Consider the following 27,978-nt stretch of genomic DNA (forward strand, 5'->3'; position numbering starts at 1 on the left):
GTGTTGTAAATAAACGTCTCTGAGAACCGAAGTTCTTGTGAAAAGCCTCTGCACATGATTCCTATCAATGGTCTTCAGGGAGAGGAGATAGTGAGCGGTGGCCGAGGAGGAGGAGGAGGAGGAGGGATAGAGAGAGAGAGAGGGAAAGGACAGTCATGCATTTACGAGCAGACACCTACTCGCAATTTCTCACCAGACTCCCACTCACACGCTTTCATTTGCCGCGAACACATCGGGGCACCTGATTTGCAGCCACTCGGTGTTTGGATCTTTTTCACGCCAACATGCCGTCCTGTGTCTGGCTGCTTGCTCTGTCTCTGGCAGCACTAACAGGTAAGAAGTTCCTCTTTATCCATGCTCCTATATGTGTCTGCTCAGTGTAAAGTCCTCATGATCTACTTTGATCATTCTCGTTTTATTTACTGCAATGAAAGCAGCTGCAGAGTGCTGTAAAGATGGTAAACCAGATGAGATGTAACAGTTTGTTTCAGTCACTTTGATGGTTCCTCTCTCAAACAGCAGTTAGAGCTCAAATGGACTGCATTAGAAACTGCCATCTGCTCCCTCTGTGGTTTATTCATCATGATTTATTTGCATAAAGCTGAAAAGCTTTGTTTTTATGCCCTGCCTTTGTTATTTTTAGCAGGTCTTGTCACTCTCCATGCTGATTGTAACACCTCTTCTTCAGGGATCTGTTTATGGGATTGATTTTTGCACAGCTGCCATGTTTGGTCTTTGAACTTGCTCTTATCCTTTACTTTGGAAGTATTTGTCTTTACAAATCCAGAGTTTTGCATGGCTTTAAATCAGCTTTGGCGGTCACTTTTTGAAGGATGCTTGTGATAAACCCCAAACAATAGAGTGCCTCTTTAGTGATCTAAATACATGCTCGCATAGCTAAGCTCGAGTGTCACTTTCCAAGGTCTCCATGTCACTGTGCTCCTCTCCTTTCAGGACACGCTGTTGCTGCTGTTTTATACGAACAGACTGAGAGGAACTGCTCCTTTTCCCCACCGGTGAGGCTAATCAGCACTGATGATTATTAAAAGGGTTATCACTGGGATTTATACTCTTAAAATTGTCCTCAAAGCAACAAAAACATACTTTCTTCCATTTAAATGTTTTTCATGAGCGTCATACAGTCATAGTTAATGATTACAGCTCATGCACCGAGGTTAATGATTACAGAGGAAGATAAAGAAAGTGCTGAATCAGGAGTTCTTTGGGTTTTAATTAAATCTCAAGACTTTTAACACCCTGTTTCTCTATCCCTCCCTGTTTCTCTCTGTGTGTGCAACAGCACCTCCCCAGCACAGCCGTAAATACCACCCTCCAGCTGCAGGAGTTACGAGAGCAAATGCGTCCCCTGAATATCTCTGCCTACATTATCCCTGGCACCGATGCCCACCTGGTACATCTGCTGTCCATCATTCTTAATTCATCTGGGTTTAAACCTGGTCTGTATGTGTGGCACATGTGAGCGAGAAAGGGATGCTAACCCCCATCTCATTTTCCATCAGAGCGAGTATATCGCACCACGTGACGCCAGGATGGCCTTCATGACCGGATTTACAGGCTCCGCAGGTAAAATCTTTCCCCACCTCCTTATCTCCTTCATCCTCCTCCTCCTCCTCCTTTTCCTCCTCCTCCTAGTGACTCAACTCCCCACGTCTGAGTGCTGCGGTCATGCAGCTTCTCTACTTTCATCCCACATCCTCACAATACAGCCGTCTCCTCCTCGCTCACTCAGTTTTATTGCTTTCAGTCACTGCATCATTGCATCCCGTCATTCATCAGCATTGCCCTTTTCCATGCAACTTTGACATTAAATTATGGCGTCTATTTTCAGTGTAATAATGGTGATCAGAATGAATGTCATGCATATTTCTGTACTCAGCTCTTTCTGGAGACTTATAGAGAAAAGAGACTGATGAAAATGAAAGAAAAGGCTCTTAAATCCAGCTAAACTTAAACCAAACTGAAGAGAAACGGCAGAGTTTCTGGGAAAACAAAACTCAGTCAGGAACACTCGACATATATTTTAATAAAATGGATCAGCAGTTTTACTTGGTGGATAAGGCTCTAATCAACAGATGCGCTGTGGGTTAGTCAAGCAGCATGCTTTGACTTTTTTGGGAGCACATGGCCAGAATCCTCCATGTGGATGGATATATTTATGACAGTGTATACTGAATACAGTAGAATTAGTTCAAAATTAATAAATCCATAGCAGCATGATTCTGAATATGAGGGTGCACCAGCTTTATGCTATAAAGGAGGAGGCTGGGGTGGAGGAGGTTAAGCTTTGCCGGCAGCTGCGGCCGTGTGATGCATCAGCATTAATGCAAGCAGGGATTAGTGAGAAGGAGGTCGTATTTAAATACACCAAAGGGATGAGAGAAAGAGCTGTGATTGGCTGTGGGAGTTGGAAGGCAATAATTGAAAACAGCTGACCATCAGCTGAGGATGGATTCACATTTTCCACACCTACACCACCAGGTAATTCAGGGTTGTTAATGCTCAAAAATTTCAAATGAAGTTTCTCTGCTCGCTCTTTCTGCCTGCTGACTTTCCATCTGCTAGGTGCAAGGTGTGGTTTAATTATCCCTATAAAAGCTAACAGACCCACACAGCGGATCAGAGGATAACAGTGTGTGGAAGGAGACATAATGCTGAAAGCTGCATCGTAAATTAGTGCCTGACACAGAAGGTTTTTTTGTAAATGAAGTGCTTTTTACGTTTTCGACACAGCGTATAGGTAACCTTGCAAAGCAGATAGATATGCCCGTTTCCGTGTTTCTGACTGGTGAATCCATCTTGCATAGCTCCCATCTGAACTGTTTGGACCCAGTTAGAAAGTGACAGGACCAATCAACGACGAGGGGCAGTACTTACAGGTGCAGCGGAGTTGAGATGTAAGCAAGCAGCAGGAGACTGGTGCAATTATGGCGAAAGACATTGGCGTGGCTGCTGCTAAAGCACCAGTTTAATCAGAACCTGACAGCGTTTCTTATAAAGAACAGCACTGAGTTGTTTTCTTTTCAAAAACGACAAAAGTCATGTACTGACGTGTCTACCATTGCCATGTTTCGCGTTATGCAGTTCTCTATGGAGTTTACTCCTTGGTAGCGGCTACGTCATGTGTTTTGTTGCTCTGATTGGCCCATAAAGATGTTACAGACAAAACTTTCCTCCAGTCACCCTCCGGGTTTTTTCAAAGCCTCTGCCCTTTCCCAAACGCTGTCTATGAGCAGTTTACCAGATGGATGATTGACACAAATCCATCTTGCGTGTCAGGTTAGCGTACAGGCGAGCCAACATATTTTCTTGGCCCATTTTTACATAAAACTCGTTAAACCACATGGATGGAACGTTCCCATTTGTAGCCACTATGCCCTGGATCTCTTTGAGCTCATAATGATCACAGGATTAACTTTCACAGAAATCCCTGGAGGCTAATGCCACTACTATAGCCAAGTACCTCATACGACCCTACTTAAAAAATCCCAAAGTATCCCTTTAAACACTTTCTCAACACAAGCAAAGTTGCTGACTTAAAGAGGTCTTTGTTTTCTGTTTTCATTTTTAAATAGTGCTACATTTAGACAGCAACGTTTTGAAAACAATCTCCCTCTACATGAGAATGCAGGAACACTAAAACGCTGTCGTCAAGTGATTTACTGCAAATAAAGTGTCTCTACAACAGGGACAGGACTGCATATTCACTGTTTTTCATGTGTTTTGATAACATGTAACATTTTTATCATATATGGGTGCAGGAGATTAATTCATCACTTAATCCTCCTCCTCTTCACCATTGTAGCACAGCAGCAAAATTTCAGGCATATATAAACATAAAAAATACGGAAGAGTATTAGGGCCACTGAAAAAAAAAATTTGAGACAAATTTTTTTTTTTCACTTGTAAGAAAAAAGTCAGAATTCTGAGATTAAAGTCAGAATTCTGAGTTTAAAGTCAGCATTCTGAGATTAAAGTCAGGATTCTGAGATTAAAGTCAGAATTCTGAGAAAAAAGTCAGAATTCTGAGTTTAATCTCAGAATTCTGAAAAAAAAAAATTTGAGACTTTTTTTTCATTTGAAGAATAAAGTCAGAATTCTGACTTTAATCTCAGAATTCTGACTTTTTTTCTCAGAATTCTGACTTTAATCTCAGAATTCTGACTTTTTTTCTCAGAATTCTGACTTTAATCTCAGAATTCTGACTTTAATCTCAGAATTCTGACTTTTTTCTCACAAGTGAAAAAAAAAAATTCGTCTCAAAAATTTTTTTTTTTTCAGTGGCCCCAATACTCTTCCGTATAAAAATGTTTTGCTAGACCAGTCTTGTTATAATGAGATATCCACTAAGATGGTTTCAGATTTCACAGACAATGTTTTCTCCTACAGCCTTTAATTGCTCATGGATTTTCTCAGAAAGTGCAGCACTTCCTGCTTAAGCACAACAGGAAAAAGAAAGCCTTTTTAGAACGATATTTCTATTTCCCCTTCTTCGATCTTATCTGCTTCTTTGAAGTGATTAACTATCTTTTTTAACCCTAACACAGAAGCTTTAATCCTGTTTCCATCAGCTGCGCAATGATGTTCAGCCAGTGGAGGAGCAGACAGGAGAGTCTACGGGCTGATGGTTCCATGTTAAAACTTTAAGAAAAAAGATAAAGGCTAACTGATTTCCAGAAAGCAGATACATTTTTAAAAAATTGGGAAATAGATCTTAAAGGGCACCAGCTACGCTCATGAGCAGCGCTGTGCTTTATGCGAAAATCCACGAGAAATGAAAGGCTGTAGGGGCTGAATTTGTCCGTGGAAAATTAATTATTCTCAGCTTTTTTCTACATTATAACAAGACTGGTCTTGCGAAGCTATTTTTGTGTTAACATGAGCCTTGGGATTTCTCCGCCGTGCTACGATGGTGATGACGGGGATTGTCATGATGATCAGTAAAAAGTAGATGTAATTATTTACCAAAAGAATAGCATGACTTTAAGACTAAAGAAACTGGCATTGATAGCCCTCCAAACGAGATTGTTTGCCCCTTTCTAATTCCAGCTGTCTGTAACTTCACAAGCTGAAGACGGCATTGCTCAAGCTGCCATAGCTCAGTTCAGAGTGCTGCGACACTCACGCTTGACAACTGACTACAGCCGTAATGTGCATGTGCATTTTCAGAAACCGTCGTTTTCCCTGTTTACACAGAGACGGAGACAGGGGCATTTTGAAAAACTTTGACTCTGGAACCTGTTTCCAAATTGTTCCATTTTCAGGCACCAAAACGCCGTTCCTGTGTAAATGGACAGCTAAAACGCTACAAAAGTTTTTCATTTACACCTGAAAACATTGCAGTGTGAACAGAGCCTTAAAATGTCTTTTAGAAAATACTTTTTTCATTGAGTACATTGATTTTTTAAAAGTAATTGATTACTGTTAATATGTTGAGTTTTATGAACTTATCAGAGTTTACAGTGCACTTACAATTACTGAATCAGGAAAACGGCACACTCGAAGTAGAAAATGTAAAGATGAGTAGAGTGAAAGTAGGTGACACATTTCATCTCTCCTCTAAAAGGCTTCTTCAGAACAAAATCATCCATTATCTGTCATGTTTTCATCTGCTCTGCATATAGATATTAGTCATTCACTGTAATTGCTGCCCTTGTTTATAACACAGCTGCTCTCCCGCCCCTCCCCAGGAACCGCCATAGTCACCCCGACCAGGGCTGCCCTGTGGACTGACAGCCGCTACTGGGTCCAGGCCGAGAGACAGCTGGACTGCAACTGGGAGCTGGAGAAAGATGGTAGGGGGTTAACGCTGAGTCCACTTGTTATGACAACAGCATACTACATATAGAGGCTGGGGAAATATTTCTGGATGTGATTGTCTACTGTAAAAATACCCTGACATGCTGCACCCACAATTACAGGATTCACATTATAAAAATAAGCCTCAGACTAACAACTAAAAATACTCCATGTTTTGTCTGAAAAATTCTTGGAATACTGAACAGGATGTTAAAACATTTTGATAACATGTTGAAATATTCCACAAGCTAATCTAAAATTAAAAATGTTGTTTTTATCAACATTTGGCTGATGCTACCTTCCTAATGGAATGCTGAAGCTCACATATTTGGAAAGCACAAAAAGCAGCAGCTTTTGTTATCAAACATACACATTGACTATTGAACATTCATCATCTACTTAGTGTCAAAATTGATAGATATATATGAAACCAAACTACAAACAAAGCATCTGTGTTTTTGCTCCAGATTCATGAGAAGAAAAAGACTTTTTATGTACAACAAAGGCTTGATTCTCTCAGGCATTGTTCACTAAGATGGTTGAAGAAGGTGTTTGTTGACACTTCCTGTTTGTCAAGATATTCATCCCCCAGACGGGTGACGGCTCAAGATGCTAATTGAACAGCAGGATGTTGCAGGATGACAGATGTTGCATGTTTTTCAAGGGGGCATTGCATATAATTACTAATGCTTTAGATGTTCACAGCACTGAGATGAGTGGTTTCCAAACACAACTTCTGAGTTTCCATCTAAGTTTGCAATATATGTGTTATGTTAGAGTGTTAAAGTCCCTGTGAAGTGATTATAAAACTGAATATTAGTTTTTCTGTATGACAGGCCACTTTTTTATGAACCACCAGGCTAAATTTCAGTCATGAAAAACATCTCTAAGTTTATAAAATCAAGCTTCAAAATCATGTAAAATGAGGCAGTAATATCAGCACTAGAATGCTGTGGGCGTGTCGGTTGAATGTGCCAAAGCCACGCCCACTCATGAAAAACACAGTCTTCTAAGATTTGAAAAAAAAGGTTTCAACCTGAATGAAGGAATCACCAGTGAAACAATCACATTTATGTCACAAGAGGCAGACAGTTTAGAGCTAAAAAGTCTCAGCTTCATTTTCTCATCCTATATTTAACTCTGCAGGTATTCCTAATATCACATTTTCAGAGTTGTGTGAAGTTATGTCTCTATACGTTTATGAGATGTCTTTGTTGTTAGGTTGCTGCTGGAAGCACTCCATTTCCTGATGTTGCTCTTCAAAATAAAAGTCTGCAATGGTTAGCATATGAGGCTTTTGCTGTGACAGACTAGGCTGTAATAAACCATATCTATCATCAGATACTTTACTGAACTTTGGCATCGTGATACAAACAGGAGGGATTGACCTGTGGCTGCTTTGAGAGAGACAAAGCCACTGTCTGCTTCTTTTTATCATCCAGACATAAAAACAAGTGAATTATGGATTAAAACACTATATGGACAAAAGTATTTGGCCACCTGACCATTATGCCATCAAGAACTGTTATGACGTTATATTCAAATACATATACTTTGACATGGAGTTGGCCCCCTTTTGCAGCTACAACAGCCTCCACTCTTCTGGGAAAGCTTTCCTTAAGATTTCAGAGTGTTTCTGTGCCCATTCATTCTGTAGAGAATTTATGAGGTCAGGCACTAGCTCACAATCTCCGATCCAGTTCAGGGCTCTGTGCAGGCCAGTTAAGTTCTTCCACACCAAACTCATCATACCATTTCTGTATAGTCCTTGCTGTGTGCACTGAGGAAGTCATGTTGGTGGAAAAAAGGGCCTTCCCCAAACTGTTGCCACACAGTTGGAAGCATAGCACTGTCCAGAATGTGTAGGTATGCTGAAGCAGTGAGATTGGCCTTCACTGGAGTTAAGGGGTCTAGCCTAAACCCTTAAAAACAGTCCCATACCATTATCCCTTCTCCACCAAACTTCACAGGTGGCACAGTGCAGTCAGGAAGAAAACGTTCTTAACTGCTTCACAGTCCAGTGTTGGTGTGCTTTACACCATCTCCATCTGACACTTGGTATGAGACTTGTTGATGAGAGGCTTGCATGCAGCTGTTTGGCTGTGGGAACCCATTCATGAAGCTGCACATGTTTTTTTTGTGCTCATATTAATGCCAGTGGAAGTTCAGAACTCCTCAGTGCTGGAATCAGCAGAGCATTGGCAACTTTTATGCAGCTTAGCAGTTGTTGACCCTGCACTGTGATTTTGCATGGTCTTCTGCTTTGTGGCTGAATTGCTGTTATTCCTAAACGCTTCTACTTCTTTTATACAAACTGTATAAACTGTAGACTGTGAAATATGCTGCAGGGAGGAAATATCAAAACTGTCTTATTGCACAGGTGGCATCCATCACAGTACCACACTTGAAGTCACTGAGCTCTTCAGAAAGACCTATTTTCTATCATAAATGTTTGCAAACCGAGACTTCATGGCTAGGTGTTTCATTTTATTCACCTGTGGCAATTGGCCTCATTGAAACACCTGAATTCAATAATTAACAGGTGTGGCCAAATACTTTCGTCCATGTGGTGTATGTCTATTAAGGGCTTCAGTACTTTATAAACTTTTTGTCTCATTTTTTCCAGGCACACACTAGGGACCCACTGAAAACAGCTCCAGGACCCATTTTTGGGCCATGACCCACCAGTTGAGAACCACATATCACTACAAAGCAGTTTGAGCTCACTTAGACAATACACTTGATTATAAACAGAACTGTCATTGCAAAAATGTACTCCGTGATAGGACAGGCTGGATTTATTTATTGTGTCACTTCTTCTAAATTCAGTAATATTTTGACTGCGGTATGTCATTTGTGATGTTCTCCAGTGTCCATCATCAGTATCGCTGAGTGGCTCATCTCTGAGGTTCCACCAGGCGGCGAGATCGGCTTTGACCCCTTCCTCTTCTCCCTCCGTAAGTCTCTCCTCTCCATCCCGCCTGTCAGTCCAGGTTAACATCAATGAAACACTCACTCAAGAAGATGGAAAAATTATCGATGGAGGCTCTGCACAGATGCCACACAGACTGTTTACTTGAGATTGATCTGCTTCTCTGTGTGTAATCATCCACTGTTTCCTCCATTAGAAACTCAGGAGAACTACAACATGAATCTGGAGTCAAGTAATCGCACCCTCAAGTCCATCCCCACTAACCTGGTCGACCAAGTGTGGACAAACAGACCGCCCATCCCTCCTGATAATATCACCCGCCTGCCCGACAGAGTCATACGTATGTTTCTAGATGTGTCTGTGCTTTTCCACCCTCCAGTTTGCATGTTTAGTGCCCTTTAACTCGTTATCGATGTGCAGATAAATACCTGCAAACACACAGAGATAAGAGGCTCCACAAACACAGCCATAAACAGCCTGGTCATGTTTTTATGACTTTTATGGCAGATCAAAACAGATCATGGTAAAGAGATGGAAAAGTAGACTGAAAGGAAGTGGTCAGGGCCCTCATTATTAGTCTTTATGGTCAGAGAACAGACTAATGGAGCAAATGGGGCATATCATAAATCCAATGTGTGTCTATATGTGTTTGTATTTGACTACAATGAGGAACAAAGGCATTATAATCAGTGTTTTATTGTGGGCAGGACCCACATCTACCTTTACCCTGTGCTATTAAAGGTTTTCTTAACAGAGGCCCTGAGTGGACAATGAGCCATGCTTTTTTATTCTAATGTCTTTTTGGTTATTTCCTTAATGTATTTATCTCTTATCTCCAGAGTTACAAAAGCACAAGTCAAACACAGAAATAGGCAAAGCTTCCCTCATTTGTGTGGACACTGGGGGCTCTGGTCAACCATAGGGATGAGCCAATTGCATTGTTTTCAAGGTTGCCACAAGACTGTCTTATTATCATGGGTAATGGCTTTGGTGTCCAAGACTGGGGGGAAAATATGTCCAGATCTCGAGAAAACTACTGAAATTAACACAGTATTATGGTAATACCAGTGTTTTAATCTCAGCATAATGATTCTGAGAATTCTTAGAAACCATCATAACCAAATAGATTTTATTCCAGAACAATCTAGTCATACATTTCACCATTTTATTGCAAAATAGATCTACAGTTTTAATTGGTGGAGAAGGCTCCTCTCAAAAGATGCTATAAACAAGCTTTATGCTATAAAGGAGGAGGCTGGGGTGGAGGAGGTTAAGCTTTTCCAGTAGCAGTGCGGTACATCAGCATTAATGCAAGCAGGGATTAGTGAGAAGTATGTCATATTTAGATAAACCGCTGTGTTGAGAGAACAAGCTGTGATTGGCTGTGGGACCTGGAAGGCGATAATTGGGATCAGGTGGTTGTCAGCTGATCACATCTGGGCATATGACTATCATGTCCTGCATGAACTAACGCTGAGCTTCATTTCATGAGAAATGAGTATCCCTATACTGACAAGTGTCAGCCTGGGGCTTCCATACATGTACCTACTTTTTTTCATGTCTCAGAAATAACTTTAAATCTTATAACCTATGCAACAAATTAACATTGGCTAATGTTAGCCTTGGTGGCAAACACACATCAAGTAATGAAATATTTCCCATTCAGTAAATTATAATTACATTTCTCTACAGAGTAAAGTCAAGTTAAAACATTCTGTAAAACAATTTTACACTGTGAAGAGGAGAAGTTGGTTTGCAGAATGTGGCTAAAGTTAGCAGTGCTAGAACTGTTGGCCTTCAATTCGGTATTTATGTTTTTAGGTTATTAGGTGTATGCCAACTGCTTCCAGTTTTTTTGTCATCATTGTGTGAAAAGTTTATGTCACTTATGTTAAAATGGTTTTTCTTCTCTGAAGACTTACATATGGCCGTACTATTTTGATTGTCATCTGCACCACTGCTGAATGCTGAGCCAGGAAAATGTCAATCATAATGTGACTGACCGTGCCTACAGAAGTTTTGTAGCATCTTAAGGAACCAAACTGAAATTAAAGAGATTTTCTGTTTTGGTCAGCCCCACCTTTACCCTTAAGTTTCTAATAAGCTAATGACAAAGAAAAGCTCTCCTGAGGCATGCAGCTTCATGCTCTGTCCAGTCACACGGAGCATGACTTCTTTGTTGTCACTTGATGTAATGAAAAATGAAATGTTTAAATGTTTACAGAAAGGTCCTGGCAAATGAAAGTGACAGACATAAGGAATCAGATGAAGGAGAATCTGTACGAACCGACAGCTCTTCTGCTTTCAGCGCTGGATGAAACAGCCTGTAAGTAACTGTACTTTTATGTTCACCAGCTCAGACTTTTCTAGAATCAAACATGCTAATTCAGAAAGACTGATACAAAATAACTTGTGACTTTGCTGGAAATGGATGTTTGACTTCTGTGCAGTTTCTAGTTTGATCCCAGAAAAGGTTTTTTCAGTTTCAGTTTAAAAGTTTTTAGTTTAAAATGAATGGAAAGGGGAAAAAAACAACATAAAAATAATCAAAAAATGAAACTAAAGTCATTTTATATTTGGTAAAATAATTAATCCATTAGTTGTGACAGCTACCATAATTCTTGTTTAGTATGGGTGTTATTTCAAAATCTTCCTGAATGAATCAAAGCATCCGTCTCCTGAGGGGCAGACCTCACCTTACTTCCTAATTCTAAATTACTGAGTCTGTTTTTAATAGCAAGGATGCAGAACAAATCACATACTGAAGACACTGATATGTAAACAGTATCATGATATAAATCATGTGTTTAAATCTATGAGCTGCTGTTTACTGGCAGAGGTTTTGTTTATTTTTATTTGTAGGGCTGTTTAACCTGCGTGGCAATGACATCCCATACAACCCCTTCTTCTACTCCTACACCCTGCTTACAATGGATCAGATCTGGTGAGTCCGTTATATTGGTTTGACATATGATTCTTCTTTTTCTTCGTTGTAGCTGTACAGATTTACAGGAATTTAAGCAGTGGTTCTCAGCTGGTCTAGTCTCAGGATCTACTGCCTCAGTGGTGGGCTCAGGATGTTTAGGGCCATAATAATAATCATAATTGAAATAAGGTCACTGGCTGTATGTGCGGGGGCACCAGTGTACAAAAAGTTGTCATTTATTTATAGTGAAATAGTTAGAAACTCTGGTTAAGAATACACATTGTTGTCGTGATTTTACCTGCTACCTCTCTGAAATAGAACAGATAGCAGAGTAAGTATTAACTATTCAACCAGGACTGACACAAAAAAAATAGAAAATAGCGATACATTTCAGTCAAATGGAAATCAACATGAACTGTTTTTTTTGTTTGTTTGTTTGTTTAAATAGCCCCAAACACAAATCTTCTTACGAAAAGACCATTGTATGAATTACTTTTTTCTGTTTTTTTTAAATGCTATATCATGATTTTAGTTAATATTTGTAAGTCTAATTTTAACAACTTCAGAGCAGACACAGCCTCGTACCCCCTTGACATTTCCAGCGCCCCACCAAGGGAGTTCCAGACCCCAGGTTGGGAACCAAGGCTCTAGCAGGCACTTAATCTTATGTTGTCCAAAAGAGGGGCATCCTGGAGACGAATTTATCATTTTTCATCCACTGACAGGGCGCCAAAAAGGAAGCTTTATCAAATTTTGTCCATCAAGGGGGTACCAATGGCACTTTGTCAAATCTTAAAAGAACCAAAAAAGGACGACACTCCAACAGTTAACTTCCTAAGGTTCACAACAAAAAAAAAAAAAAAAAGACGACTTACAAAACAGAGGAGTTAGCACACAAAAAATGTCTCTTAAGGTAGTTTTCCTTAAAAATGCCTTGTCTACCCAGAGGGCATCAAAGAGTTTTTTTCACTTAAAGAAAACCCCTGAAGGCATTTTTGTTGCATTTTTTTACATTAAGGCACCAGTGAGGATGTACTTTCTTTTTCCAGGTACTCTTTCTAATCTTTGGGTCCTGACTCAGCTGATGAGAATCACTGAACATCTGTGTTTCATATAAACCACCTCTATGATCCATATCTTTCTCTTCTACCGCATTTTAGGCTGTTTGTGCACACGCACAGAGTAACAGAGGAACTGAAGGTGTACCTGAACACATCCTGTGAAGGACCCCTCTGCGTGCAGCTGAAACAGTACGACACAGTCCGAGATATTCTGATTAACTATGTGTCCCAGCCTGGTGTTAAAGTGTGGATCGGCACAGAATACACAAACTATGCACTCTATGAGCTTATTACACCAGAGGTATGTAGATATTCCTGTTAAATCTATGTTCAGTGAACTGCATATTTTTGTCTCAGTTTGTGTATCTTTGATACCCAGCACTGAGTGAATACAGTATTATTATTTGCTTTCATTGTGCAGGATTAGCTGCAGTGAGTCATGACTTGTTGGCTGAATAAATATTCTGGACATGAGTTGTGGATGTAATCCAAGTTGTTACAGCTCCACTAATCAATATCTTTATATAAGCCTCAGATCAAATGAGTTTGTGTAATGTGAAAACCAAGACCTGTGGTGAATCAAACTCTCTTCCTCAGCTCTACGCTAAGGACACATTTTATAGAAAAAATGAAAAACATGTCACTTCTGGGTTTTTGTGTCAGTTCTTTATCAACTAGCTTTTACATTCGTAATAAGAATCAGATTTCTCATCCTCCTTGATCTGAGTGCACCTTTTGGCACCATTTCCTGTCTTATTCTCCTTGCCTGGGACTTCTTCTGTTCAGCATCTGTTTACTTCCTCTAGGCCATATCTGCCATAGATTTATCTTCCATTGCTTTGCAGATGACACCCAGCTCTACAGGTCCACCAAACTTAAGTCCACCTAGCTCCCTCTTTGATTGTCTTCTAGATATCAAATCCTGGTTCTCCTACAATGATCTAAAACTTGTCAGTGATAAAACTGTTGTTTTTTTGTTATTTGTACTAAATCCACCTTAACAAATCAGTGAGTTATTCCCCTTTGGGATTAAGAGCCCAGGTGTCATCTTATTAAGCACATATCAGTAGTGACACTTGGCTAAAAAGTAGAGAAAATCAAGTGATGCGGATTAAGTGAATGCAGAAAGATAATTCAAATATTCATATATTTTTTCTAAATCCCTAATTTTCTTTGTTAATTTGTGAAATTAACATTTCCAATGACTAGATGGCTATTTACATTCCTATGATAGAGGCAAGGTCCACAATTAGTGCATTTTTTAAAATTGCAATTAATCACGATATACTGTCCCTTTTAGTCCACTTTGGCTAAGCCATATCATTGTCTTCCTGCAGCGACAATCATATAAACTTAGTCCTCCACTGCTCCTAAATGTCTCATTTCACTTAAAACAAAACTCAGACTGCTCAGTAGACAAGTCAGAAGTCATCTACACTTCTGTCATCAAACATTTTCCTTTTTACTGTTTCCTTTTTCCTTTTTCAATCCATAACAAGTTCCTTTTTCATAGTGAAGTTCATATTAAAATCTTCATTTAAACTATAAAAGAAGGTCTCCAAACAGGAAGTCAATTACCCTTAGTTAGAGAGTAGAAAAAACAAAATAACCTGAATACAGTTTTGAATGCAAAATAGTGTAGTTTTAAAATGTGAATAAAGGATGACAGATTCAAAATTTAAAATGTTATTTTTTTTTTTTTTACAGCCCTGGCTGGTTTATAGGTAAACAGGTATAAAGAACAGTTACATTTTCAATGTAGAGAGGTATTCCCTGTTTCTGTGAAGTTTTATGAAGAGTACAGTGTTTGCCCAGGGCTAATTGTTAACAAGGGAGAGTATTTTTTCTATTTCTTAACTTTTTTTGCTTCTTACAGGAAAAACTGCTGACCAGCTCCTATTCCCCTGTGCTGACGACTAAAGCCATAAAAGATGAGACGGAGCAGCAGGTCTTAAGGGACGCTCACGTATGTCATCAGTACACAGATGTGTACAACAAGTGCACAAAAACATATTATGAGATGATAGGTACACACCTTTTTATGTACAGTACAACCCAAATTTCAAAAGAGTTGGAGCACTGTGTACACAGTGCCATGTTTACCATTGTGTAGCATCCTCCCTTCTTTTAACAACAGTCTGTAAACATCTGGGAAGTGAGGAGACCAGCTGCTGGAGCTTTGGGAGAGGGATGTTGTCCCGTTCTTCTCTGATGTAGGGTTCTAGCTGCTCAACAGTCCTGGGACTTCTTTGCAGGATTTTTTATTTTATGCTCCAAATGTTTTCTGTTGGTGAAAGGTCTGGATTACAGGCAGGCCGGTTCAGCACCCAGACTCTTCTACTGTGAAGCCGTGCTGTTGTGATGGAAGCGGTATGTGGTTTAGCATTGTCTTCCTGAAAAAGTCAAGGCTTTCCTTGAAAGAGACGTTGCCTGGATGGGAGTATATGTCACTCTAAAACCTCTTTCTCCTTGTCAGCATTTATAGAGCCTTTCCAGATGTGTAAGCTGCCCACGCCATAGGCACTAATGCAACTTGTCAAATTGCATTCTGTTTTAATTTACAGTTCACACAGTGCCCATACTTTTTTGGAATCAGGTTTGTAAAAAGCAACATTTGCAACACCAGTTCCAGCTTAAACCATTGATGTGAGACTATTATGATTCCAGGTGTTAATTTCTAAGTCCTCACTCTGACAGTTATGAATCGTTCTCATTTAGAGTTTCAGTGAACACAGACCCTGACACATTTATTACCCTGCTCACACAAATCTAAATAACATCACAACATTGTAATGTAAAATGTCAGCTTGTAGTTTTTGTGTTCTCGTGATAAGAAGTGACTGTCCTGTCTCTATTTCTTTGTGCAGGTGAGAGATGCAGTCGCAGTCATCCAGCTGTTAATGTGGCTAGAGAAGGCAGTGCCTCAGGGAAAGGAGACTGAGCTGACTGCTTCAGAATATGTCGATATGTGTCGCAGGTGAGTGCAGGAAGTGAGAATAGCTATTAACGGGGGTCTGGTACTTCAATGACAAGCTAGAGTAAATATTAGTGCCTAGAAAATGTCTTATAAGGTGAATAACAAGACCAAGGCCTGAAAGTCAGTGAAAAAAAAGTTTGATAATAGACACTAGAGATTGACATTTTTAGAAATGCACATGTTTTAGACCTGTTTTTAATAGAGTGTTAACACGATTACAGCAAACAGAAGGACAGCAGAGGCCCAAGTTTTGAGACGATCTCTGCAAGTGGACCCAATGCCGCACTCGCCCATTACAGGTGAGACTAGTTCAGATAATACCTCTTAAGGTCCTCCATTAGTGCACCAATTTTTTTTTTCTAAATCTCCATCATTAGCATGATTTTAATCCTTTGATGCCAGTTTTTGGTCATATTGCCACTATGTTTTGTTTTGGGGGTTTTTTTCGATGAAAAATTCAACAAAAAAAAAGAATTATTTGGCGCGCCAGTAGTCGAGTAGTTAAGGCACGCGCCATATACGCAGGCGACTGGGGTTCGAATCCGGCCCATGGCACCATTTCCTGCATGTCTCTCCCCGCTCTCTTCCCTGCTTCCAACTCTATCCACTGTCCTATCAAATAAAGGCAAAAATGCCAAAAATAAATCTTTAAAAAAAGAAAAATGAATTGTTTTCAATACACTGCATTCAAAGTAAACGTTTTTGTGTTGAGTTATTACAGCCTAGGAAAAGTCAACGATTAGCAGCAACGTGGATTTTAATGCTTTATTATTCTTTGCATGTTGAACATGTTTTTTATCTATTTGCCAAATATGGTCAAAAGGAAGCCATCTGGTGGATCTGGCGTGTAAACTGTGTATTTTACACTTACTGTTGGCGCTGAGCTGGAGATAACAAGATCAGATAAAAATACACGATAGCTGATAAAAAAGTATGAAAAGTGCATAAAATGCTCACAACACCACTCTTCTTTTTAATTAGTTTACCTTAAAATTAATACTAAGAACTTCTAAAGGATCTGAGTTTTAAGTTTCAAAGCAACAAAAGGCATGAATTGTTTTTCTATGCAGTTCTTACCCTCTAAAGTTTTAGCGTGTCATTCTCTCTGTTTTTCTGTCAACTATCACTGAGCTTTTTCTCTTATCAGGCATCATGCCAGTTCACTCTGTCTTTCTTTCTTCAAACTTTGGTCTCTTAGACTGATGTCTCTGCCTCGATGGCCCTCCTGGGAAAACCAAGTTAAAACCAGTAACAGGAAAAATGTACTTTCTGCCAGAAAGCCCTTTCATAACTTCTCTCATGAGATTGTTCCCGCGTAATCAAAATGACATGGAGCAGGAACAGGCATTTGAGGTCAGGAGATGAAATAAAGGAGGTTAAAATCTCCCCACTCCAAGTGAATGAAGCTTAATGTTAATGTTTACAAGCTGTAATATAAGGCTTAAAAATTTTGTGATGTCGTTTTGAGGTGATGTGTTCAGACAAGTGTGACTTGAAAGATGACACCTCACAAAGATTGCATCCACAAACAACAGGCAACACAGCAACACTTAACTCCTTCTAAAAACAATTGGCCATTTTTTACTCGGGGTCCAAACTCAGCTGTAGCCAGCTCCTCCATACGACAGACCTCTATTCTTCTACTAATGCTTAAAAAAGAGACATGCTGTTGCACTCAGACCTGCTCTGTTGTCATGATAAACACCAGCACTTATATTCAGTGTTTAAAACTCAACACTACATTATAAGGATGATTAAAATCAGGGCTGAGGTCTGCAAAAAGAGTTAAAAAAAAGAAAAGGACTGAGAGGGGTCACCGTTGTAGCGTAAGAGTTTAAGATGCTGACCATAAAACTGTGATGACCCATCTTTAAATGAGACTGGAGACCTTCATCCTCCTTCTCTCTCTTGTCTTATGAGCTTTTCACTGAAATCCATCCAACAAACACAAAAAATACTGCATCCAAAATATTTGAAAAGATGGGAAACAAAGAAAACCAGGGAAATGAAAAACTTGTTTCCCCCCTTTCTTTGTGGTGAGAATGAATGCAAATACATGTGCCTATGACCGACAATATTCCCTACCTGCAAGTTTGCAGGCAGCAGTTTCAGGACCGTAGAACCAGGACCAATGTCTTGTCACAACAGCGCCACCCAGCGAAGAGGAGGAGCATTGCAGTTAAACAAGTTACAGCAGGTTGAGATGGACTATAGATTCAGGACTGTAGAACCTGGACCCACGTTTTTTGCAACAGCGCCACCCAGCAAAGTCAATGAACATTGCTTTTAAGTTGCTTGAGGTAACGGGACTTTGATAGGCTGGAATTTAAAGTTAACTTGAAGGGGGTTGTTTGTTTTGTTTTGTTTTGTTTTGTTTTTTATATAACTGTTTTATCATGCAAAGCACTTGTTTCCCAAAAGTCTGATCCCACATTAAATTCACAAACTCTATTTCCAATCTTGTCTTTATTTTCCACTAAATACAACACAAAACAAGTGAATAAACAGATTGTTTTGAACAGAACCAGGGAATAGGTGGGGTACAGGGTTTGCTGAAGGCTTCAGGGACACCAGAGGGAGGAAATACAAAAAAGCTAGCTAAATAATGTTAGCTAGTTTCTTATGACCTGAGTAACATTTAGGTAACATTGTTAAGACAAAACTAGTTCTCTTATTGTCAGTAATGTCATCTTACCAATAATGTTACACAATCCCATGCTGCAACATGTTGTTCATTTTGCTTGGATTAAATTTGTATCTTGTTTAAAATGGATCAAACTTAGCCTAACCTGACTACTGTCAGGACACAGTAGTTGTAAGCCCAGCTGAGATCAGCTGATGGTCAGATGATCCCAGTTATTGCCTCCCATTCCCATTAATTACAGCTCTTTCTCTCAACACAGCGGTGTATTTAATTAAGTGCTTCTAACTGATTCCTGCTTGTATTAATGCTGATGTACCACGCTGCTGCTACTGGCAAAGCTTATCCTCCTCCACCCCAGCCACCTCCTTTATAGGATAAAGCTTGTTGCACGCTCATATTGAGATTCTTGCTACTATGTTTTAATTGCTTTTGATCTAATTTTATCATATTCAGTACACATTGTCATTAATGTGTCTTCCGGTATGGAGGTTTTTAACTTTGCACTCCCTGGATAGTCAAAGCATGCTGTCTGACTAACCTAGTCAGACAGCTTGTAACTTGTTCTTTAGCGCAGAGCCTTCTCTGCAAAGTTAAACTGTATATCCATTTTGCATTTTGCATGTATGATGAGAGTGTTCCTGACTGAAATAAGATGAAACCCCATGAATGCACTTGAAACGCTAGTAGAGTTGACATAAAGCTTCTTAACAAAAATAAATACCAAATTAAAGAAATTTAAATGTAAATATCAACTTTTAGCCAGTTTTATGGACTGTGAAAGGAGCGTTACAAAGTCAACAAAAAGTAAGGTAACTTTACAACAAGGTGTGTTCTGTATTGTACTGCTCATAATTTAAAGTAGCATGCGAGGCTAGGGTGAACATACGTCCCGATTTACCCGAGACAGTCCTGTTCATATGCTTTGTGTCCCAACAAAATCTATATGATTCCAATATGTTCCGTCTTTGAACAACCCCGTCCCAATTTTAGCCAGTGGAAATAGGGAAATACCAAAACATTGCTGCATGCACCATGCCTGCAACAGTCTCTTTGTATTTGCCCAATTTGTCCAATGAGAAACATAACTAACAATCTGCATATCAAAGCTCACTCCTGATTTGTCAGTACATGTGTAAATCAATCTCAGAGCACCGACTGGACCTGCTGCATAATGTCGGGTAGTCTAGCTGTCACGCCACAGTATAAGTCAAATAAGTGCTCTTAGATTAGAGAATCCAAGATCAGAGCAGAATCAAACCTGCATCCAGTACTTTTACCTCTGTTTACCATCCTCTGCTCTGCAAACTGAGCTGTACCTGTACAGCTTAGTTTGCAGAGCCCTCAGGCATTACTAGTTTGGAGAACTTCAGGCTGTTAACACCAAATTAAAAACCCAATCACAGAGATGTTCCTCTTGGTATTAGGCTTAATAATCCCTTACTTGAGCTTTGAAATGTGACCTAAAATGATCTTTAGTCATGAAGATGTTTATCAGAGAGTTGTTGATAGTTGTGGCCATTTCCTGTTTACTGTGCTTAGCCCTACAAAGGAAACTAGCCGGAAGTTGACGGTTGATGAGATGTACCTGATCGACTCTGGCGGCCAGTATCTGTGAGTAAAAAACAGACTCATCTTATAAGCTCTCTGGTTTCACATCATGTTAAATGGTTTCAAAATGAGTCACCGTGTCTCTCACTGCCATCAGAGACGGGACCACTGACATCACTCGAACTGTTCATTGGGGAACCCCAACTGCCATGCAAAAGGTAACAGCGTCATGTTTGAAAGGATATTTACAATTTAAAACACAAGACATGACTAATCCGCGACAGAGTTGTGGATTAATTTTCCATGAGACTCATCAATTAGACCCCACTGGGTTGAATTGAATTTAATAAGTGAGAAAGTGCATCATATTTAGGCTGTAATTTTTTATTGGAAAACATCCAGTATTAAACCAAATGCTCATTTTTTGCTTCACAGGAGGCCTTCACTCGAGTGCTCATGGGAAACATTGAAATATCACGAACCATCTTCCCCTCAGGAACAAGAGGTGGGAATAGATATAAACATGCATGTTTAACTTACAAAGATTTACCACCAGAGAGCTCCATTTCCCCACTTTTCAGTGTTAGTGAGCATTTTTGAGTGGATTATTTCAGTAACTTTAGTGGCAGAGTGAGACTGAATCACTCTTTATTGGATTTTGTTTGTTTTAACCCACAGGTGTAAACATGGAGATGCTGGGCCGCAGGGCATTGTGGGAAGTGGGCCTGAACTATGGCCATGGCACAGGTCATGGTGTTGGAAACTATTTTGGTGTTCATGAGTGTAAGTTCCTGTTTTCATTTCCAGGCTTTACAACCAAATATGAAACTGAATCTCAGTTTTTTTTTTATCTTTATTGACTTATAAGAAACACATTCTAGTAGAAGTCCACCCTACTGTTTTAAAATTTTAAAGATAAGCCAGAGAGATTGTCCAATTATACAACCCCATTTCCAAAAAAGTTGGAACACTTTTAGAATGTAAATGATAACAAAATGCAATGATTTGCAAATCTCATTAACCCATATTTTTTCACAATAGAACTCAAACACTATACCAGGTGTTGAGATATTTTACCATTTTATTAAATTATTAGCTAATTTTCAAGTTGATGGCAGCAACACATCTCTAAAAAGTAGGGAACGGACAACAAAAGACTGGAAAAGTAATTGGTACTGATGAAAAAAAGCTGGATGAGCTTCTTGCAACTAATTAAGTTAATTGGCAGCAGGTCAGTAACATGACTGAGTGACTTAACATGAGTTTAAGAGAGTGACTGCGTCTAAAATTGTGGAAAAAATTCAGAAAAATATTCCTCATCATAAAATTGCAAAGACTTTGAATCTTCCACCATCTACAGTCAATAATATCTTCAAAAAAACGATTCAGAGAATCTGGAGAAATGTCTGTGCAAGGGTCAAGGCTGATGGTCAGTACTGGATGCTCATGATCTTGAGTCCCTCAGGTGGCACTACATTAAAAACAGAAATGATTCTGTATTGGTAATCACTGCACGGACTCAGGAACACTTCCAGAAATCACTGCCCGTCGACACAGTTAGCCATGATGTCCACAAATGCAAGTTAAAGCGATATCATGCAAATAAAAAGCCATATGTGAACAGCTATTTTCTCTGGGCCGAAGCTCATTAAAAAGCTAAGGCAAATGGAAAACTGTTCTGTGGTCAGATGAATCAAAAACGTGAAATTCTTTTTGGAAACCACAGATACCATGTCCTGTGGACTAAAGAGGAGAGGGACCATCCAGCTTGTTATCAACAAAGTTCAAAAGCCTGCATCTCTGATGGTATTGGGTTGCATTAGTATCTATAGCGTGGGCAGTTTCCACCTCTGGAAAGACACAATCAATGCTGAAAAGTCTACAGAGGTTTTAAAGCAACATTTCAGGGAAGACCTTCTATATTTCAGCAAGGCAATGCTAAACCACATACCACATCAATCACAACAGCATGGCTTCACAGTAGAAGAGTCCAGGTACTGAACTGGCCTGCCTGCAGCCTAGACATTTTATCAAAGAAAACATTTGGAGCATCACAAAATGAAAATTCTGGCAATGAAGACCCAGGACTCTTGAGCCACTAGAATCCAACATCATACAACAATGGGACAACATTCCTCTCTGCCATTAAATTCAAAATGAGTTAATATTTTTCATTAAACAAGATTCACTTTAATCTTAAAAAGGGAAATATTGGTAATGAAGTTATTATCATATTTTTTTACAACACAGATTTGTGTCCATTTTCCAAATTGCATTCTCTGGAATAATCTGTGTTTTGCATTTGGAAAACTTTCCAGGGCCAGTTGGCTTTCAGGGCAACAACATCGGGTTCAGATCAGGCATGTTCACATCTATAGGTAAGATCTTTGGTTGTTTTTCAAAATAAATTTAAATCATGGATTTAAGAGAAAGTTACACTCCATTTCCTAATCAAACCCTAAGCTGATAACATTTCTTTAAGAACCTGGATACTACAAGGAGAATGACTTTGGGATCAGGATTGAGGACATTGCTGTGGTTGTACCTGCACAGACAAAGGTAGGGACAGAGAGGATGATCTCAGACACAGACACAGATGACTGCACAGGGTTGTGTATGATTCTGCTGGATATAAACATTGATATTTCTTCATTTTCCTCCCTCAGTATGGTCATAACTACCTGACTTTTGACACTGTGTCACTGGTCCCCTATGACAGAAAACTGATCGACACGTCTCTCCTCAGCTCACAGCAGGTAACGAATCGTATGTGATGCATTATCAGCTTCTCTTTGGAATTCATGTAAAGGAGTTTCAGGAAATTCAGCACATTCTTTGTAAAAGGTGGTGTTCAAAAGTCCTAACTAAATACCAAGTAGCAATCTACAATGTATGGTTACTCCCCCGCAGATACGGAAAGTTTCCTGTTCAAAGTTGTGAACCACAGTTGTGTATATGACATTAAACAAGCTTCTTACTCTCCATCTTGAAACTGATTTCCTCATGAAATCCCCTTTCAGTCTTCAGGTTGAAGCTTCTCTGCAGCTCAGTGATCAAAACAGTGTTCGAGAAAACAAAACCACGTGTGAAATCTACCTCTCTGTTTACTTTCTTTTATCCACAGAGAATAGAGTTTAACTGAAAAGGAAATCCCTCAGTTCCTTGTGACTGTAAGACTTCAGTTCCAGTTCATTAATCTGTTAGGGAAAAATTTAAAGAACTAAAACCGCAAACAAATCAGATGGAAAGTGTCTAATCCTGTTGATTCAGGAATTGTTCAGTTTTCTTTTGCTCTTTTCGGTTTTAACACATTTATTCAATATCAATATAATCAGTATACCAGCCAACATAAGGAAGAATTTTCATCTTAGAACTCTCGTACACAGTTTTAAGATGATTTTGACATTCACTAACATTTTCTAAAAGTATCTACGATTTGTTCTTAACTAAGAACAAAATCCAAGAACGCTCCATAGCACTCTGACCAACATTTCAGTTCTGATATGACAGGATAAAGTCTTTATGTGTCCTCAAACATATTTGATTAACAATGGCACAATAAAAATAGATTTTAAATCCAGTTTACTGCATTTTTATTAATTCAACACTTTCATACAATTAAATATGTATAAGTACAGTATAAGTAAATGACTTAAGTATTAATTTAAACATGCAGTGTTAGATCTTAGCTGAAAAAGGTTAAACAATGAATATAAATTTAACACATATGTAGGAAATTTACCATTCGACACTTAATTAACACAGTAAAATCTATTTCCACACACAAGCAGCTCATTCAGGAACTGTCTCATCATTCAATTAACCATTTTATTGCAAAATGGATATGTAGTTTTATTTATTTATGACAATGTGTATTGAATACAATAAAATGTGTTCAAAAGCAGTTAATCCTTAGTAGCATGAATCTGAATATGAGGGTACAATAAGCTTTATACGATAAAGGAGGAGGCTAGGGTGGAGGAGGTTATGCTCTGCTAACAGCAGCAGCAGCGTGATGCATTAGTAATAATGTAAGCAGGGATTAGTGAGAAGTATGTCATATTTTAATACACTGCTGTGTTGAGAGAAAGAGCTGTGCTTGGCTGTGGGAGCTGGGAGGCGATAATTGGAATCAGCTGGCCATCAGCTGATCACAGCTGGGCGTATGGCTACTGTGTCCTGCATGAACTAAAGGCCGGCTCAGACTACATGGTTTTTTTGGTCGTTCACGACAGCACCATGTCAGACTTTGCGACCAAAATCTTGTCCCATCTTGGCCGACAGCCTGGCCACGCTACAAGAGTGATCCAGACCGATCCAGACAGCTCAGCATATGCTGACGTCACCACCGTCTCCGTGACTGAGTGCAAGTTCACAGGTTGTTGGGTGGCGGGCCAAAGAGTGTCAATCACTTTACAACAGGAGCGCTCTGTGTGATTGTAGCGGTCTTTTGCTCAAAAAATTTAAATAAGGAGCAATGATGGATTGGATTATGGATAATAAGTATGGATGTATCAAGAGTAGGACAATATGGACTGGCTCTCATTCAGATAGATCTTAAGGTATGCATGTGATAACGTGAAAATAAACAAAATTCACATAGTTTTAGGAAATAAAAGGGGATTAAAGTGGTAAATCTTGTAAATGATGATGCAAAAATAAAGAGCAAATGTTCTATTGTTAGACGTCAGGATTCACGTCGTTGACGTCAGGTCAGGGTGTCAAACTAGACAACGAATAATTCTGACATGCTAGTCTTGTTGAATCGTGATCCTGAGGAATGGAGTCTTGAACGTGTCGTTAATTATGTCACATTACAAGACGGTTTGACGTTCCCGACTCTCAAAATCAGGCCCCAGTTTTGACGACAAGCTGTGACGTCGCAGTCGGGCTTAAATCTGGCTGGATTCGTGTAGTCTGAGCCGGCCTTAACACTAACGTTGATTTAGATGTGGTTAAATCATGCTCTATCATTTTTAAACATGGGGTTTTAGATAATTTATGTTTTAATGGAATCATACTCACTTTGAAGAAATAAAAGTGCTTGATTAGATTTTTAACTTATCTAAATCTTGTGTCATTTGGAGTAGCGCTAAATCCTCTTTAGAGCTTTGGAATTATTTCAAAGTATTGTGAATATGGTTTATTTTCATTTGAACATTAGTGATGTCTTGTTACTTCTCTCATTCCTGTGTGCCTGCTGTGCTTGCCCACTGCCCTGCAGTCTCATGCTCTTATACGGGCATAGAAGGGATTTTTCTTTAGGCTGCTTAGGAGAAATGTGCATGCCCTTCCAGTTTACAAGCATTCATTATCTTAACAACACAAGTGTGAAGCACTTTAAGAAGTTTCTCTTGGAAACTTTCTTAAGAACTAATTTAAGAAAAATCTTAGGGTGATATTGCTAAATAAGATCCAATAATCTGACACTTGAATACATTTGAAAAAAATATTTTGAGTTTGGACTTCTTAAAAAAAGAAAAAAGCACTTTTTTTCTTCGATTAGAATACGGAGAACAAAAGGGCCTTAGACAAACCCCCGAGGAACACCATATTTGATCTCAAACAAGAATGATGAAAACTAAATGCATGTCATGCATATTCTTAAATTTCTTCTTTAACACCAGTTGCCCTTTTTTAATTGATTAAAAGCGATCTTTTTCCCCACCTCAAGCTTCAATGGCTGAATAATTACTACGAGACAATCCGGAAGGTGCTGGGTCCTGAGCTGGACAAACAAAAACTGCCTGAGGAAAAGGACTGGATGCTGAAAAACACAGAGCCCTTCAGTGCATCTGGATCGTCTGCTTCTGTCTACTCCTCCTCTCTGACCCTCATAGCCCTGACGATCACTCTACTCCACAACATCAACTGAGCTCCATCCCTCTGCTCCAGCCTGGACTCTAATACTCCTCCTATGCAGTCTCTGATGAGCAGCTTTACCAGGATGCACTTCAGTTTAGCCTTTTTTAAATGAAAGGATGCATTTGTTGGATTATTTAAATTATTTAATTATGAAGAAAAGTGACTGATATTGTGTAGGAAGTTTTAAATTTTCCTGTGTGTGATTCATTGATGTCTTTGGTTTTTAATTGGAGATTTGTATAACCAGCTGATATAATTTCTATTTTATTAAAGTAACACTCCTTAAAACAAAGTCCTGGACTGGAGTCATGGGGCTGTTATTTTGACATCACAACATCATAAAACTAATTAATTGACACCTGGAATAAAAAGGTCTGACAGGTGAGTGGATTTATTGATGAAGAGTTTTTAATGTAAGACCCCGAGCTTAAAAGATTTCTTTTGTCCTAGATTGCTACATTTGTGCTTTGTCTCTTCATTCCAAATGACAGCACGTTTTCGGTAGCTTAGAAAGCAGGGTGACATTGATTAGAAATTGATAGTGCTAAGCTATCTGCTGATATGGGGGGTTTTACCTTATAGAGGTGTACTGCTAAGGGGATAAAACAACAATAACACATTTGAATTTTTTTTTCTGCTTTATGTGAGGAGCTGTTGCCCAGAAATGGCTGGTTGCCCGTCTTCTACAGCTCATCTTGAAGGTGTGAATTCACTGCTCCACACCCATCTGCATGTTCTCAGCAGACACGTGCATCAGTAAATCACATGGAGACACATTTTATACTCTTCCTTCAGAAAAAGCGTTTTCATCTGTATCCGTTCTGTGAGCGGGTTTGTGGTAAAGAGGACCTGAAAAAGAGGAACAGCGAGTATGAGATCATTGTTTTCTGTGGACTAAAGGCTCCCCTGCTGCTGTGTTACTGTTGTTAGATTTCATCATCTTCTCATGGCGCCATCTCTGCTGGTCTGTGTCCTAAAAGTGACACAGGAAGAAACAACATAATAGTTGATGTAAAGCCTGCCACACGCACAAAGATTTATAAAATCTTAGCCTTTTTCAGTGTGAGGGACTCCACACAAATAATCACTGATTTTACAGTTCTCTTCTTTTAGTGTGTTGTAGAATGAGAGGGTCCGCACAGCACAGCACACACAGACGACCTGTGTTTAAAGGGATAGTTCAGTATTTTTTAGGTGAATCTTATGTAGCAGTAGTAGTTTTTCAGCATTTTATTAGTTCTTTTACAGTATGGTCCACTGTCTTCTATGTGTAAGATTAATATTTATATCAAATTCAAGGAAGGGTTAAAAAGGACTGTTACTGGCCCCGTAAGCTAGGCTATACCGTGTAACAGATTGTTATAGGTTCTCTGAAGAATTTAGAGGGTTTTGGTTAAAATGGGTCACAAAACAATGTTGGCTCAAATGTATGCACTATTGATTGATTCAACAAAAACAAAGTTGTGGAAAAATGATCAAATTATGGTATGAATTGCTTAATTTTGCACAGAATCCGCCTTCCAATATATCCCACACTTCCACCCAATCTGCTCTTGTTGCTTTTCAAACGCAGTCAGAAGGTAGCCTCTATCCAAACATACAGATGGATAATTTTGATGAACACGATGGGAAGTTTGTGTTCCAAAAACATTAAAGTGAATGCAAACTCTGTGGGAAGACTTTATCATTCCACTGAAGCAATACCAGCCAGAGTTCCTCAATGCAAAGCATGCATTGGTTGGTGAAGGGAGGTCAAGTGGAACGCTGCACCAAACCACCCTCACTGAGCAACTTCAGTCCTGGAGGAAATCTGCCTGTGACGTGTTGACAAGCACAAATGCCAAAGACCGATTGAGGACGTGGGGTCCACAAGTTTTGCAAGTGGCAATGGAGGACTCGAGCATCAATAAGGGATTAATCATAATTAATCTACAGAAACCTGTGATCAATTTGATTAAAAAAATCTAAGGCTGAGTGTGAAGTGGCTGGTGTGGGAATAAGCACCTGAGGCCATGGTTCTCTACCAGAAAACGGTGGATTGCTCCACCGGGAGGGAGTCTTTGCCCCAGGTGAGGGAGTTCAAGTGTCTCAGGGTCTTGCTCACAAGTGAGGGTAGAATGGACCATAAGATTGACAGGCGGATTGGTGCAGCATCAGCAGTTTTGCAGGCGCTGTACTGTACCGTCGGGATGAAGAGGGAGCTGAGCC

General features: G+C 39.4%; 1 protein-coding gene across 1 annotated transcript; it reads left to right on the forward strand.

The window, feature by feature from the left end:
• The first annotated feature begins 132 nt into the window (after positions 1 to 132).
• On the forward strand, positions 133 to 26,056 carry xpnpep2 (X-prolyl aminopeptidase (aminopeptidase P) 2, membrane-bound). Its single transcript, XM_041796816.1, has 21 exons — positions 133 to 333; positions 955 to 1,016; positions 1,301 to 1,411; positions 1,521 to 1,584; positions 5,709 to 5,813; positions 8,688 to 8,774; positions 8,946 to 9,089; positions 10,974 to 11,075; positions 11,612 to 11,693; positions 12,836 to 13,037; positions 14,613 to 14,702; positions 15,604 to 15,713; positions 15,935 to 16,012; positions 19,897 to 19,968; positions 20,063 to 20,123; positions 20,341 to 20,410; positions 20,584 to 20,688; positions 22,224 to 22,283; positions 22,388 to 22,464; positions 22,572 to 22,661; positions 25,580 to 26,056. Exons 1-21 carry the CDS (start codon positions 285 to 287, stop codon positions 25,778 to 25,780), a joined length of 2,022 nt encoding a protein of 673 aa, XP_041652750.1. The 5' UTR covers positions 133 to 284; the 3' UTR covers positions 25,781 to 26,056.
• The last annotated feature ends 1,922 nt before the right edge of the window (positions 26,057 to 27,978 follow it).

Source organism: Cheilinus undulatus, linkage group 10, assembly GCF_018320785.1.
Source record: "Cheilinus undulatus linkage group 10, ASM1832078v1, whole genome shotgun sequence".
Taxonomy (NCBI): domain Eukaryota; kingdom Metazoa; phylum Chordata; class Actinopteri; order Labriformes; family Labridae; genus Cheilinus; species Cheilinus undulatus.